Genomic DNA, 13,146 nt, shown 5'->3' on the forward strand with positions numbered 1-13,146 from the left:
GTTCAGTTCTAGTTCAGTTCTAGTTCAGTTCTAGTTCAGTTCTAGTTCAGTTCTAGTTCAGTTCTAGTTCAGTTCTATTTCAGTTCTAGTTCATTTCTAGTTCAGTTCCACTTCAATTTTAGTTCAGTTCTATTTCTATATATATTATCTTACTTTAACTCTATTAACCAATGTACCCTTCCCGTATTTGTTGTAAAGGATCTTTTAAACAAATTATAAATTAGGAGTGAATTATATTGTAAGATTGTTCAATAATAATACAATTTTTCTTTTTTTAATTTATTATTTGTTATTTATTCTACAACAATTTTGCTTAGCCAATATTTTAATCATCAACTATTTTAGTCAATTCGGTAAATGCCTCCAATTTTTCTTCAAAATCTTCGATTTGTTGATATCTTTCATACCAGTCCAACATAGGCTTATCCAAGTCGCTTCTGTATTCATTAAACATTTTCATGAATTTCTCAGAGAAAGGTTCGAATAATTTGTTCATTTCAATTTCAATGTCCTTATAGTGATGTTTGTTCAAAACTTCAATAATGTATTTCTGTTCGGGAGTGACTTTATCCTCAGGGATTTCATAATAAAAATCGGTAGTGTTCGAGAATATGTCAACAAAATCGAACATTTTTTCCATATCTTTGTTGGCTTCGGTGGCTTCAACAAACTGAGTTAAATTGTTTTTGAATTCTACAACCATGGGCTCATGGTGGGCCAAGAAATCTTCATCTTTTAAAATACTACGGCTGACATTCATACATTTGTCGGAATACTCTTGAACCATGCCAATGATACTAATAGCCATATAGGTGATAAGACGTTGTTTGGGTGTGAAATTTTTAACAGTTTCTTCAGAAGACTCTACAGAGTTCGAAGTGTCTACTGATTTACCCAAAGCGGCCTGATAATATATATAGTTTTATAAAAAAGAAAAATATATATTTTTATGCTTCAAACTTACTTGGGCCAAGAACAAGACCATAAAAATTGTACAAATTTTTGACTTTGACATTGTTGAGTTGTCTTATTAAAAAAGCTACTGATGCATAATTAGAAAATGTTCCGCCTTTTATACTTGATTTTTTTTATTTTTTTATAAAAAAAATTTTCAAATTCTCGAGAGGTTATCATCGTATTATTATCAGAGAATGTATTCTAAATTTGAACGCCCCATCTGTTATAGCAAATCGGCTGCATCAGTTGTATACTAAGACCATATTTGTGAGGTAATTAAACATTTAGCTGTGAAATAAATAAATAAATGTTTTCTTCAAATTTAGTCTTCGCTTTTCCTGTACATATCAGCTTTACTAGACTATGACTAGACTATGACTAGACTATGACTAGACTATGACTAGACTATGACTAGACTATGACTAGACTATGACTAGACTATGACTAGACTATGACTAGACTATGACTAGACTATGACTAGACTATGACTAGACTATGACTAGACTATGACTAGACTATGACTAGACTATGACTAGACTATGACTAGACTATGACTAGACTATGACTAGACTATGACTCGACTATGACTAGACTATGACTAGACTATGACTAGACTATGACTAGACTATAGACTAGACTATGACTAGACTATGACTAGACTATGACTAGACTATGACTAGACTATGACTAGACTGTGACTAGACTATGACTAGAATATGACTAGACTATGACTAGACTATGACTAGACTATGACTAGACTATGACTAGACTATGACTAGACTATGACTAGACTATGACTAGACTATGACTAGACTATGACTAGACTATGACTAGACTATAGACTAGACTATAGACAAGACTATGACTAGACTATGACTAGACTATGACTAGACTATGACTAGACTATGACTAGACTATGACTAGACTATGACTAGACTATGACTAGACTATGACTAGACTATGACTAGACTATGACTAGACTATGACTAGACTATGACTAGACTATGACTAGACTATGACTAGACTATGACTAGACTATGACTAGACTATGACTAGACTATGACTAGACTATGACTAGACTATGACTAGACTATGACTAGACTATGACTAGACTATGACTAGACTATGACTAGACTATGACTAGACTATGACTAGACTATGACTAGATTATGACTAGACTATGACTAGACTATGACTAGACTATGACTAGACTATGACTAGACTATGACTAGACTATGACTAGACTATGACTAGACTATGACTAGACTATGACTAGACTATGACTAGACTATGACTAGACTATGACTAGACTATGACTAGACTATGACTAGACTATGACTAGACTATGACTAGACTATGACTAGACTATGACTAGACTATGACTAGACTATGACTAGACTATGACTAGACTATGACTAGACTATGACTAGACTATGACTAGACTATGACTAGACTATGACTAGACTATGACTAGACTATGACTAGACTATGACTAGACTATGACTAGACTATGACTAGACTATGACTAGACTATGACTAGACTATGACTAGACTATGACTAGACTATGACTAGGCTATGACTAGACTATGACTAGACTATGACTAGACTATGACTAGACTATGACTAGACTATGACTAGACTATGACTAGACTATGACTAGACTATGACTAGACTATGACTAGACTATGACTAGACTATGACTAGACTATGACTAGACTATGACTAGACTATGACTAGACTATGACTAGACTATGACTAGACTATGACTAGACTATGACTAGACTATGACTAGACTATGACTAGACTATGACTAGACTATAGACTAGACTATAGACTAGACTATAAACTAGACTATAGACTAGACTAAAAACTAGACTAGACTAAAAACTAGACTATAGACTAGACTATAGACTAGACTATAGACTAGACTATAGACTAGACTATAGACTAGACTATAGACTAGACTATAGACTAGACTATAGACTAGACTATAGACTAGACTACAGACAAGACTACAGACTAGACTATAGACTAGACTATAGACTAGACTATAGACTAGACTATAGACTAGACTATAAACTAGACTATAGACTAGACTATAGACTAGACTATAGACTAGACTATAGACTAGACTATAGACTAGACTATAGACTAGACTATAGACTAGACTATAGACTAGACTATAGACTAGACTATAGACTAGACTATAGACTAGACTATAGACTAGACTATAGACTAGACTATAGACTAGACTATAGACTAGACTATAGACTAGACTATAGACTAGACTATAGACTAGACTATAGACTAGACTATAGACTAGACTATAGACTAGACTATAGACTAGACTATAGAATAGACTATAGACTAGACTATAGACTAGACTATAGACTAGACTATAGACTAGACTATAGACTAGACTATAGACTAGACTATAGACTAGACTATAGACTAGACTATAGACTAGACTATAGACTAGACTATAGACTAGACTATAGACTAGACTATAGACTAGACTATAGACTAGACTATAGACTAGACTATAGACTAGACTATAGACTAGACTATAGACTAGACTATAGACTAGACTATAGACTAGACTATAGACTAGACTATAGACTAGACTATAGACTAGACTATAGACTAGACTATAGACTAGACTATAGACTAGACTATAGACTAGACTATAGACTAGACTATAGACTAGACTATAGACTAGACTATAGACTAGACTATAGACTAGACTATAGACTAGACTATAGACTAGACTATAGACTAGACTATAGACTAGACTATAGACTAGACTATAGACTAGACTATAGACTAGACTATAGACTAGACTATAGACTAGACTATAGACTAGACTATAGACTAGACTATAGACTAGACTATAGACTAGACTATAGACTAGACTATAGACTAGACTATAGACTAGACTATAGACTAGACTATAGACTAGACTATAGACTAGACTATAGGCTAGACTATAGACTAGACTATAGACTAGACTATAGACTAGACTATAGACTAGACTATAGACTAGACTATAGACTAGACTATAGACTAGACTATAGACTAGACTATAGACTAGACTATAGACTAGACTATAGACTAGACTATAGACTAGACTATAGACTAGACTATAGACTAGACTATAGACTAGACTATAGACTAGACTATAGACTAGACTATAGACTAGACTATAGACTAGACTATAGACTAGACTATAGACTAGACTATAGACTAGACTATAGACTAGACTATAGACTAGACTATAGACTAGACTATAGACTAGACTATAGACTAGACTATAGACTAGACTATAGACTAGACTATAGACTAGACTATAGACTAGACTATAGACTAGACTATAGACTACATAATAGACTAGACTGTAAACTAGACTATGGTAGACTATTTACTAGACTATCGGCTAGACTATATCCCAGACTATAAACTAGACTATAGACTGGACTATAGACTAGACTATAGAATAAAAAAGACTATAGACTAGTATAGATTATAGACTTGAATTTGAACTAGATTATAAATTACAGACTTGTTAAGAAATTTTGTTGAAATAAAATTGTTCATAACGCCTGGTTTACACAGATTAAGTATAATATTTTTGTTGTGATTCATCTTAGGTCGTTAATCTTTAACGTTAATGTATTTTGTTCTAGATTCTCCCCAATTTTAAGTGCCTGATAAAAAATCTATAAAAATTGTTTGAAGTTTTTTTTACAATTAATTCTTTCTTTGTTTATTAATTGAATTATAAATTAAAATTTCTAATACAGGTTAATTGTGATAACCTTAATGCGTAATTAGGAGAAAGTAATTAATTAAGAAATTAAAATTTGTTTATATAAAAATAAAGTAAAATAATATTTGTCACTAGTACAGCTGGAGAAGTCTTTGAGAAAACAATTCACAAAAAGTAATGTCTTTTAAAATTTTTACCATATTTATGGTTCTGGTCTTAGTACAGGTAAGTAGAAATCAATATTTTTTGAAAAAAAAAAAATGAAAGATATATTTTTTTAGAACGCTTGGGGCAAGGCTATAGATCATTCCTCGGAATCATTATTCTCTTCTTCCGATGAAGAAGATGAAATTAGAAAAAATCCCACTCCAGCACAGAAACTTGTTCTCTTCACTTATGACAATTTCGTATCATTGGCCAAACATTACTCCAAAAGTGCTGCCAACATTAGTCGTCTTGTACTCAAAGATGAAGCCATGATTGCCAATGATAAACCAGAAGTTTTGGAAGTTAAAAAGAATTTAACCCTGTATTTGGAACACTATGAATCGAATAAAAAAGAAAAAGATTTATGGGATATTTTGGACATTTATACCGATACTGTTGATAAATATATTGATATGCCCGAGGACGCTATTACTCCCGAGTCTACATTTATCGAGGGAATCCTAAAGAAATACAATGCCCAAGATGTTATATTGGAATTTGCTGTAGAATTCATCTCGTTTATGTCCAATTTTAGCAAGCTATTCGAAGAGCAGAAAGAACATTTGGATAAGCCCATTTTGGATTGGTATGAAAAGTTTTCGTCTATATCGGATTTTGAAGAAAAAATCGATGCTTTTAGTGGCTTTTTGGAATTGGTTGATTAAAAAGAATGGATTTTATAAAATATATGAGTTATAATTGTTGTAAATAATTTGTGTTGGATTTTTATGGATTTCAATATATTTATGAGATTTATAGAAGTCTCAAGGGGTTTCTGAAATTAAGGCTATAGACTAGACATTAGTTTGAACATTAATCTGGGTTATAGTATAGACTTTAGTCTTGACTGAAGCCAGGACTATAGTTTGATTTATATGTTAGTCTACAGTCTGGAATATAGTTTGGACTATCGTCTGGACTATATGGTTTGAACTATAATCAGGACTATAGACTTGACTATAGTTAGAACTATAATCTGGTCTATAGTCTGGACTACAGTCTGGACTACAGTCTGCACTATTGTCTGAAATATTTTGTCAGAACTATAATCTTTACTGAACTATAGTACGGACTATAGCTTGGACTATTGTTTGGACTACATTCTGGACTATTGTCTAGACTAGAGTCTGGACTATAGTCTATTGTCATGACTACTGTATAGACTATAATCTGGACTATTGTCTGGATTATTGTCTGGACTATAGCCTGGACTATAGTCTGGACCAAAGTCTGGACTATAATCTGAACTTCTGTATAGACTATAATCTAGATAATAGTTTGAACTAAAATCTGGACTATTGTTCGGACTATAGTCTGGACTTTTGTATGGACTACAGTCGGGACTATTGTATTGACTATAGCATGGAGTATTGTATGGACTATAGCCTGGACTATAGTCTCGACTATAGTCCGGACTATTGTCTGGACTATTGTCTGGACTATTGTTTGGACTATTGTCTGGACTATTGTCTGGACTATAGTTTGGACTATTGTCTGGAATACAAACTGAACTACAGTCTTAAATACAGTCTGGACTACAGTCTGGACTATTGTCTGGACTATTGTCTGGACTATAGCCTAGACTATAATCTGGACTATAGTCTGGACTGCAGCCTAAATTATTGCCTAGACTATATAGTTTGAACTATAGTCTGGGCTATAGTCTGGACTATAATCTGGACTATTGTCTGGACTAAAGTCTGGACTATAGTTTGGACTAGAGTCTGGACTATAGTCTAGACTAGAGCCTGGACTATAGTCAAGACTAGAGTCTGGACTATAGTCTAGACTAGAGCCTGGACTATAGTCAAGACTAAAGTCTGGACTATAGTCTGGGCTATAGTCTGACAATAGTCTGGGCTATAGTCTGGACAATAGTCTGGGTTATAGTCTGGACTATAGTCTGGACTATAGTCTGGACTATAGTCTGAACTATAGTCTGGGCTATAGTCTGGAATATAGTCTAGGCTATAGTCTGGAATATAGTCTAGGCTATAGTCTGGACTAAAGTCTAAACTATTGTCTGAACTACAGTCTTTACTATTGTCTGGACTATAGTCTAGACTATATCCTGGCCTATAGTCCGAACTATAGTCTGGAATAAACGTTAAGCCCCCGATGTAAAAATTTTCAACATCAAAACAAATATATATTTAACAAATTTTTCTATTTATTCAAACATATCATTCAAATCAAGATCTCGTCATAATCCTCCATTTTAATTCAATTCCAAAAATCCAGTAAAAGCATCAAGTTTATCCTCATATTCGGTAAGAGTCTTAAACTTTTCATACCAATCCAACATAGGCTTCTCCAGATGTTCCTTATTCTCCTCAAACATGGCAACGAAATTATCCATAAACGTTTTAAATTCACTTGCGAATTTAACGGCAATATCACGGGCATTATATTTATTTAGAAGTTCCAAAATATAACTTGATTCTGGCGTAGCCTTATCGTCGGGTATATGAGCATATTTTTCGGTAGTATCGGAATACATTTCAATAATATCCCACATTAATTGAGGATTTTTATTAGATTCATATTTTTCCACAAACGAAGTTAAATTTTTCTTAAATTCCAAAACTTCGGGTTTATCATTGCCTTTAAGAGATTCATCTTTTAAAATATTACGACAGACTTCGAGGACATTAGCACCATAGTGTTTGCCCAAAGATACGAAATTATCAAATGTATAGATCAGAAGTTTCTGTTCAGGTGTTGGATTTGCTCTTATTTTCTGTTCCTCTTCGGAAGTGTCAAAAAATTGAAAAGTATCCTCCAGGGGTTTAGCGAAAACCTGTTGAGAACGAATAAAATGGGAAAATTTATATGACTTACCAATTAAATTACCAAACGCATACCTGTGTTAAAAAGAACACCAAAAATATGGTGTAAATTTTATAAGACGACATTGTGGAATTGTTTGTTAAGCGATTTCTAAAGAACTGCTAAAGATTTGAAGAAAACTATAGAATTTATACAAAATTTAAGAAAACTGTTTGTTTGTTTGTTCTATTTCTAATATTTCTTTGGATTTATTTAAAAGGTTATCAAAATTCTATTAACCTGTAATGAAAGGTTCCAATTTTAATATATATTCACCTGCAAACAAAGAAAGAATTAAAAGCAACAAAAGTATAGACTACTGTTTGGACTATACTATTGATTAGAGACTGGACTATACTAAGACAAAAGTCTATACTATAGATTCGATTATAGTCCAAACGATAGTCCAGACAATAGTCCAGACTATAGACCAGATCATAGTTCAAACTACCTTCCAGAATATAGTCTGAACTATAGTATGTACTTTATTCTAGACCATAATTGGGAATATAGTCAACTACTGATTGGACTAAGTATATTCTATAGTATAATCCAGACTATAGTCGTCACTATTGTCTGAACTATAGTATGGACTGGACTATTCTATAGTCTATACTATAGTTTCGATTATATTCCAAACTATAAAAAAGTCTAGACTATAGTTCAGACTGTAGTCTGTCTATAGTCCTGTATAGTTCAGACAATACGAATACCTATAGTGTGGATTATAATATAGACTATAGTCCAAACAGTGGTCCCAATCATAGCCAAAACTTTAGTCCAGGCAATAGTCCAGACTATAGACCAGATTATAGTTCTTAATATAGTCCAGAATAGTCTGGACTATTGTCTGGAGCATAGTATTGACTATAGTTGGGACTATAGTCTGAATTATAGTACTGCATAGCGCAGACTATGGTCTATAGTATAGTCCAGGCTATAGTCATGCCAATTGTCTGGACTATAGAGTGGACTATAACCGGGACTATGTAAGACTACAGTAAAGACAGTAAAGACTGAACTATAGTATAGACTAAAGTCTGTATTTTAGTGTAGACTATAGTATAGTCTAGTCTTTAGTATATACTATAGGGGGAACTATAGTATACACTATAGTCTGTCCTGTAATGTAGACTATAGTCTGAACTATAGTATAGATTAAGGGCTGGACAAATAATAAAAGTCTGGACCATAGTATAGGCCTTTGTTTAAAGTCTCTATTGACTGGACTTTAGTATATGCAATTGTTTGGGCTTAAGTATAAACTGTAGTCTAAACTATAGTCTCAACTATAGTTTATATTAAATTTTAAAATTTTTCATGGAAATGTATGAACTAACTACTTTGTTTAATGATTCATATGTTGTTTGCAGATCACAATAAATAAAATCTGCTCTTAAGGGTTAATGGAAATTTGATAACCTTTAACAATATCAGGAGAAAAATTTAATACTTGATTTGATTTTGCAAAAAATAATATATCAGTTGTTTAGAAACCAGTTAACAAGTAACATGGAGGCAAATAAAATTTGCACATTTTTTATGTTGATATTTTTAATACAGGTATGCAGGGATTACGAACTATTATCATTCTATCAATAATTTCATATTCCCCCCTAACAGATATCTGTGACATATACTAAACCCGTAAAAGATACCTATCAATTCTATGATACTTCTGAAGAAGATAGAAATACTAGAACAAATCCAACAACTAAACAAAAACTTTTACTCTTTACATATGATAATTTCATATCATTGGGCCTACAGTATGCTAACAATGCCGATGTAGTAAGTAATCGTATTTTGAATGATGAATCCCTGTCGGGCAATACTAATGCCGAAATTTTAGAGTTCAAAACTAAACTAAAAGAGTTTGTGGAAAAATATGAATCAAGTAGAAATTTTCGCATGGTGTGGAATATAATTGCTATGTATACAGATGCCGTTGATAAGTATTTTCATATTGCTGAGGATAAGATCACTCCTGAAAACAATTATATCTTGGAACTTCTAAAGAAACACAAAGGCAGTGATGTAGCCACTAGATTCTTAGCTGAGTTTAAGAAATTTGAGAATAATTTTGTTAGTATGTTCGAGGAGCATAAGGAGCACTTGGAGAAGCCCATGTTGGATTGGTATGAAAAGTTTAAAACTTTTAATAATACTGAGAAAAAAATTGACGCTTTTAGCGGATTTTTTGAATTGTTCAAGAAGGAGATGTAATATAATTTTTTTAATAAATTTGATTTAATTAAATTTGCTAATTTTATTTATATTACACTAGACTATAGACTAGACTATAGAGTAAACTATAGAGTAAACTATAGACTAGACTATAGACTAGACTATAGACTAGACTATAGACTAGACTATAGACTAGACTATAGACTAGACTATAGACTAGACTATAGACTAGACTATAGACTAGACTATAGACTAGACTATAGACTAGACTATAGACTAGACTATAGACTAGACTATAGACTAGACTATAGACTAGAGTATAGACTAGACTATAGACTAGACTGTAGACTAGATTATAGATAAGTATAGTCTGTATTCTAGTCTATAATCTAGTTTATAGTATAGTATATAGTCTAGTGTAGTCTAATGTCTAGTTTATATTCTGGCCTATAGTATTGTCTATAGTCTGGTCTTTAGTCTAGTCGATAGTCAGGCATATTTTCTAATCTACAGTCTAGACCAATCTATAGTCAAAATAAAGTCTAAATAAACTAAATAAGTTTATATGATTGTAATTTTAGTATTTGATTAACATTTTTCTGAGATCATTTATTGTATCAAGTTTCCATAAATAGCCTTATTAAATGTATACATACTTACATATTTACATTCATACTTATATACATGCATACATACATATTTCCATAATAAATATTTAAAAAACAAATTTTCCAATTATTTGACATTTAATTATTGAATTTAAGTAAATGTTATTGCATTTTTAATGAAAATTTATAAATTTGTTTTGCGAATTAAAATATTTCCCAAGCTCTATAACCTTCTTATCAAAGAAAAAAATTAAACAAGTAAGAAGTTTGCCATTGCCGAATCTTGAATACGCTTCACTATAGTGTTTTATAAAAAAAAGACTAATTTAATAAAATTTTAATTTATGCATTTTATTGTTCTCTACTCTATTATTACTGGAGCAATAGCAAAACAAATGAAACAACAGCAACAACACTTAACGAAATAACACAACAAAAAAACAAAATACTCAAGGCAATAAAACCAACACACATTCAAAACCAAGATATTTCCAATACAATGTTGCTGTTGATTTTTATTTAAGCATGCAATTTTAACATATACATAGACACCCACACGCATAACAAACAGACAACTAGATAGACGGACATGACTTAATCGACTCTGGTATCTATAAGGTTGCAGAATTTTCATATATACTTTAAGGGTGGAAAAATCAACTTATCACCTCCCCCGGGGCATGTTGCCTTGTGTATTGTCATGCCAAGGTAAAGAGGTGCTACCAAGACCTGTTAGTTTGGCGGGACTCTTTCGGACTTTACTTCCTATGATTTGACGTGGAGTCGACCTAGAGAACCACATAATCTGGTACTATGGGTGCAAGTTGCATGCAGAACTTCTCCTGGCTGGTCAGTTGGTTGAGGTTCCTTCAGAATCCATGTAGTGGCTGTCGTTTAAAACCCATTTCACCGAAATAGTAAGTTGTGGTTAAAAGACTAATGGACGGTGAAGTCTATATGATGTGTACATATGTTGCCGAAAGAGAGTAATTTCCTTCCTTGAATTTTCCTTCCATGTCCAGTTATAGAAAACTCTATTCATAGCAGATTTGCCACAATGTGTTCTCTATAAGTAAGAATCTGTTACGTCTCTACCGGTCTCTAGGTGCTGTTGCCGACCCAACAGGATTGCTTAGGTTTTGAACAATACTGTATGTAGATAGATGGACTTAATTATGCCATGGATTATTGTTTGTTTTTTAAAGTTTTTAATAAGTATATTATACAGATTTATATAAAAATGTATAGTCTATAGCCGGTCATGACCGACCATAAGATACCCTACATCATTTTTATATTTTGAACTTGTGCTCCCGCCACTGGTCCAAATTATCTTGAAAATTTCGACCTGTGAAGAGAGCACTAGCTTTGGCAAGGTTTGGGACGGACAGAAAGACGGACACACAGACAGATAGACAGACAGACAGACAGACAGACAGACAGACATATAGACAAACATACAGATATATCTAAATACGGACATTGCTAGTGAAGGATCAATATTTTTGAGTGTTACAAACATCAGTACAAACGCATATAACCCTCACTTTATAATGGTGTAGGGTAAAAAATCGTGATAACATTTAAAATAAACAAATATTTCAAGACTCGGCTGAGGAATTTATATACAAATCTTGGTAAATTAGAACTCATCAGTTCTTAACACAACATTAAGCAAACAACACAAGCAATGCGGACATATCAAATATTTGCAATATATCTCATATTCAGTCTAACGCCAGTAAGTTGGGCTCAAAAAAAAAAAAAATTCATTATAAAAAAAACCAAATCTGGTTGCGACATTATTTTTTCAGACAACTTTTGGCAGAAATACTATAAATTTTAATGATGTCGAAGAACAAGTACTCTCTAATACAACACCACGAAAACCAGTTTTAGTTTATGCCTTCGACAACCTCTCATCATTAGGCAAGGAATATATTGCCCGTGGTGTAGAAATCTCTCGTAATATTCTCAAAGATGAGGAACTCATCGCAAATGATAAACCTGAAGTAGAAACATTTAAAAATAATTTAAAACAATTTGTTGAAAAATATGATAACTCAAGGAGAGACGTGCAGGATATCTGGATTTTAATAGAAAATTTTGGTGATATTTGGCAAAAATATTATAAAATGCCTGAGGATGAGAAGTCGCCAGAAGCGAAATTTATTTTGGATATATTAAACAAATACGGTTGTGAAAGTAACAATAGAGAATTTATTAATAAATTCCATGTATTTGCCGATGGTTTTATTGCGAAATTTGAAGAGTCTAAGGATCAGATGGATAAAGGTTCGGTGGCATGGTTGGAAGAGTTTAAGGCCTCAACTGAATTTAGCAAAAAATTTGCTGCAGTCCTGGAATATGTTATAATAATGGGTTAATTTGTCATAAAAATATGTTTGTGTGTTAATAAATGGAAAAGTTTAAGATCGTTTATTTTTGAAAATGGAATAATGGGTTTCACCGAAGGAATTATTGATAGATAAATAGATAGATAGATAGATAGATAGATAGATAGATAGATAGATAGATAGATAGATAGATAGATAGATAGATAGATAGATAGATAGATAGATATATAGATA

At 32.4% G+C, this 13,146-nt stretch overlaps 5 protein-coding genes across 5 annotated transcripts; 3 read left to right on the forward strand and 2 right to left on the reverse strand.

Moving 5' to 3' along the window:
* Positions 1 to 269: 269 nt before the first annotated feature.
* LOC111685849 lies at positions 270 to 1,114 on the reverse strand. The gene is made up of 2 exons (XM_023448130.2): positions 965 to 1,114; positions 270 to 904 (listed from the first exon to the last, which is right to left on the reverse strand). Exons 1-2 carry the CDS (start codon positions 1,013 to 1,015, stop codon positions 326 to 328), a joined length of 630 nt encoding a protein of 209 aa, XP_023303898.2. The 5' UTR covers positions 1,016 to 1,114; the 3' UTR covers positions 270 to 325.
* A 3,675-nt stretch (positions 1,115 to 4,789) lies between these two features.
* On the forward strand, positions 4,790 to 5,640 carry LOC111685856. The gene is made up of 2 exons (XM_023448138.2): positions 4,790 to 4,949; positions 5,006 to 5,640. The coding sequence occupies exons 1-2, from the start codon at positions 4,902 to 4,904 to the stop codon at positions 5,594 to 5,596; spliced, it is 639 nt and encodes a 212-aa protein (XP_023303906.2). The 5' UTR covers positions 4,790 to 4,901; the 3' UTR covers positions 5,597 to 5,640.
* A 1,439-nt stretch (positions 5,641 to 7,079) lies between these two features.
* Positions 7,080 to 7,953, reverse strand: LOC124419691. Its single transcript, XM_046950016.1, has 2 exons — positions 7,796 to 7,953; positions 7,080 to 7,731 (listed from the first exon to the last, which is right to left on the reverse strand). The coding sequence occupies exons 1-2, from the start codon at positions 7,844 to 7,846 to the stop codon at positions 7,150 to 7,152; spliced, it is 633 nt and encodes a 210-aa protein (XP_046805972.1). The 5' UTR covers positions 7,847 to 7,953; the 3' UTR covers positions 7,080 to 7,149.
* Positions 7,954 to 9,249: 1,296 nt separating this feature from the next.
* Positions 9,250 to 10,019, forward strand: LOC111685839. Its single transcript, XM_046949998.1, has 2 exons — positions 9,250 to 9,323; positions 9,384 to 10,019. The coding sequence occupies exons 1-2, from the start codon at positions 9,273 to 9,275 to the stop codon at positions 9,984 to 9,986; spliced, it is 654 nt and encodes a 217-aa protein (XP_046805954.1). The 5' UTR covers positions 9,250 to 9,272; the 3' UTR covers positions 9,987 to 10,019.
* A 2,135-nt stretch (positions 10,020 to 12,154) lies between these two features.
* On the forward strand, positions 12,155 to 12,988 carry LOC111685838. The gene is made up of 2 exons (XM_046950042.1): positions 12,155 to 12,296; positions 12,370 to 12,988. The coding sequence occupies exons 1-2, from the start codon at positions 12,246 to 12,248 to the stop codon at positions 12,940 to 12,942; spliced, it is 624 nt and encodes a 207-aa protein (XP_046805998.1). The 5' UTR covers positions 12,155 to 12,245; the 3' UTR covers positions 12,943 to 12,988.
* Positions 12,989 to 13,146: the final 158 nt, after the last annotated feature.

The sequence above is a fragment of the Lucilia cuprina genome, chromosome 2 (genome assembly GCF_022045245.1).
Source record: "Lucilia cuprina isolate Lc7/37 chromosome 2, ASM2204524v1, whole genome shotgun sequence".
Lineage (NCBI taxonomy): Eukaryota > Metazoa > Arthropoda > Insecta > Diptera > Calliphoridae > Lucilia > Lucilia cuprina.

Coding starts and splice junctions, on each gene's coding strand:
- LOC111685849 (XM_023448130.2), bottom strand. CDS start 1,015: ATGTCAAAGTCAAAAATTTGTACAATTTTTATGGTCTTGTTCTTGGCC. Junction 905..964: donor TGGTCTTGTTCTTGGCCCAA/GTAAGTTTGAAG, acceptor ATATATTATCAG/GCCGCTTTGGGTAAATCAGT.
- LOC111685856 (XM_023448138.2), top strand. CDS start 4,902: ATGTCTTTTAAAATTTTTACCATATTTATGGTTCTGGTCTTAGTACAG. Junction 4,950..5,005: donor TGGTTCTGGTCTTAGTACAG/GTAAGTAGAAAT, acceptor ATATTTTTTTAG/AACGCTTGGGGCAAGGCTAT.
- LOC124419691 (XM_046950016.1), bottom strand. CDS start 7,846: ATGTCGTCTTATAAAATTTACACCATATTTTTGGTGTTCTTTTTAACA. Junction 7,732..7,795: donor TGGTGTTCTTTTTAACACAG/GTATGCGTTTGG, acceptor CGTTCTCAACAG/GTTTTCGCTAAACCCCTGGA.
- LOC111685839 (XM_046949998.1), top strand. CDS start 9,273: ATGGAGGCAAATAAAATTTGCACATTTTTTATGTTGATATTTTTAATA. Junction 9,324..9,383: donor TGTTGATATTTTTAATACAG/GTATGCAGGGAT, acceptor CCCCCCTAACAG/ATATCTGTGACATATACTAA.
- LOC111685838 (XM_046950042.1), top strand. CDS start 12,246: ATGCGGACATATCAAATATTTGCAATATATCTCATATTCAGTCTAACG. Junction 12,297..12,369: donor TCATATTCAGTCTAACGCCA/GTAAGTTGGGCT, acceptor TTATTTTTTCAG/ACAACTTTTGGCAGAAATAC.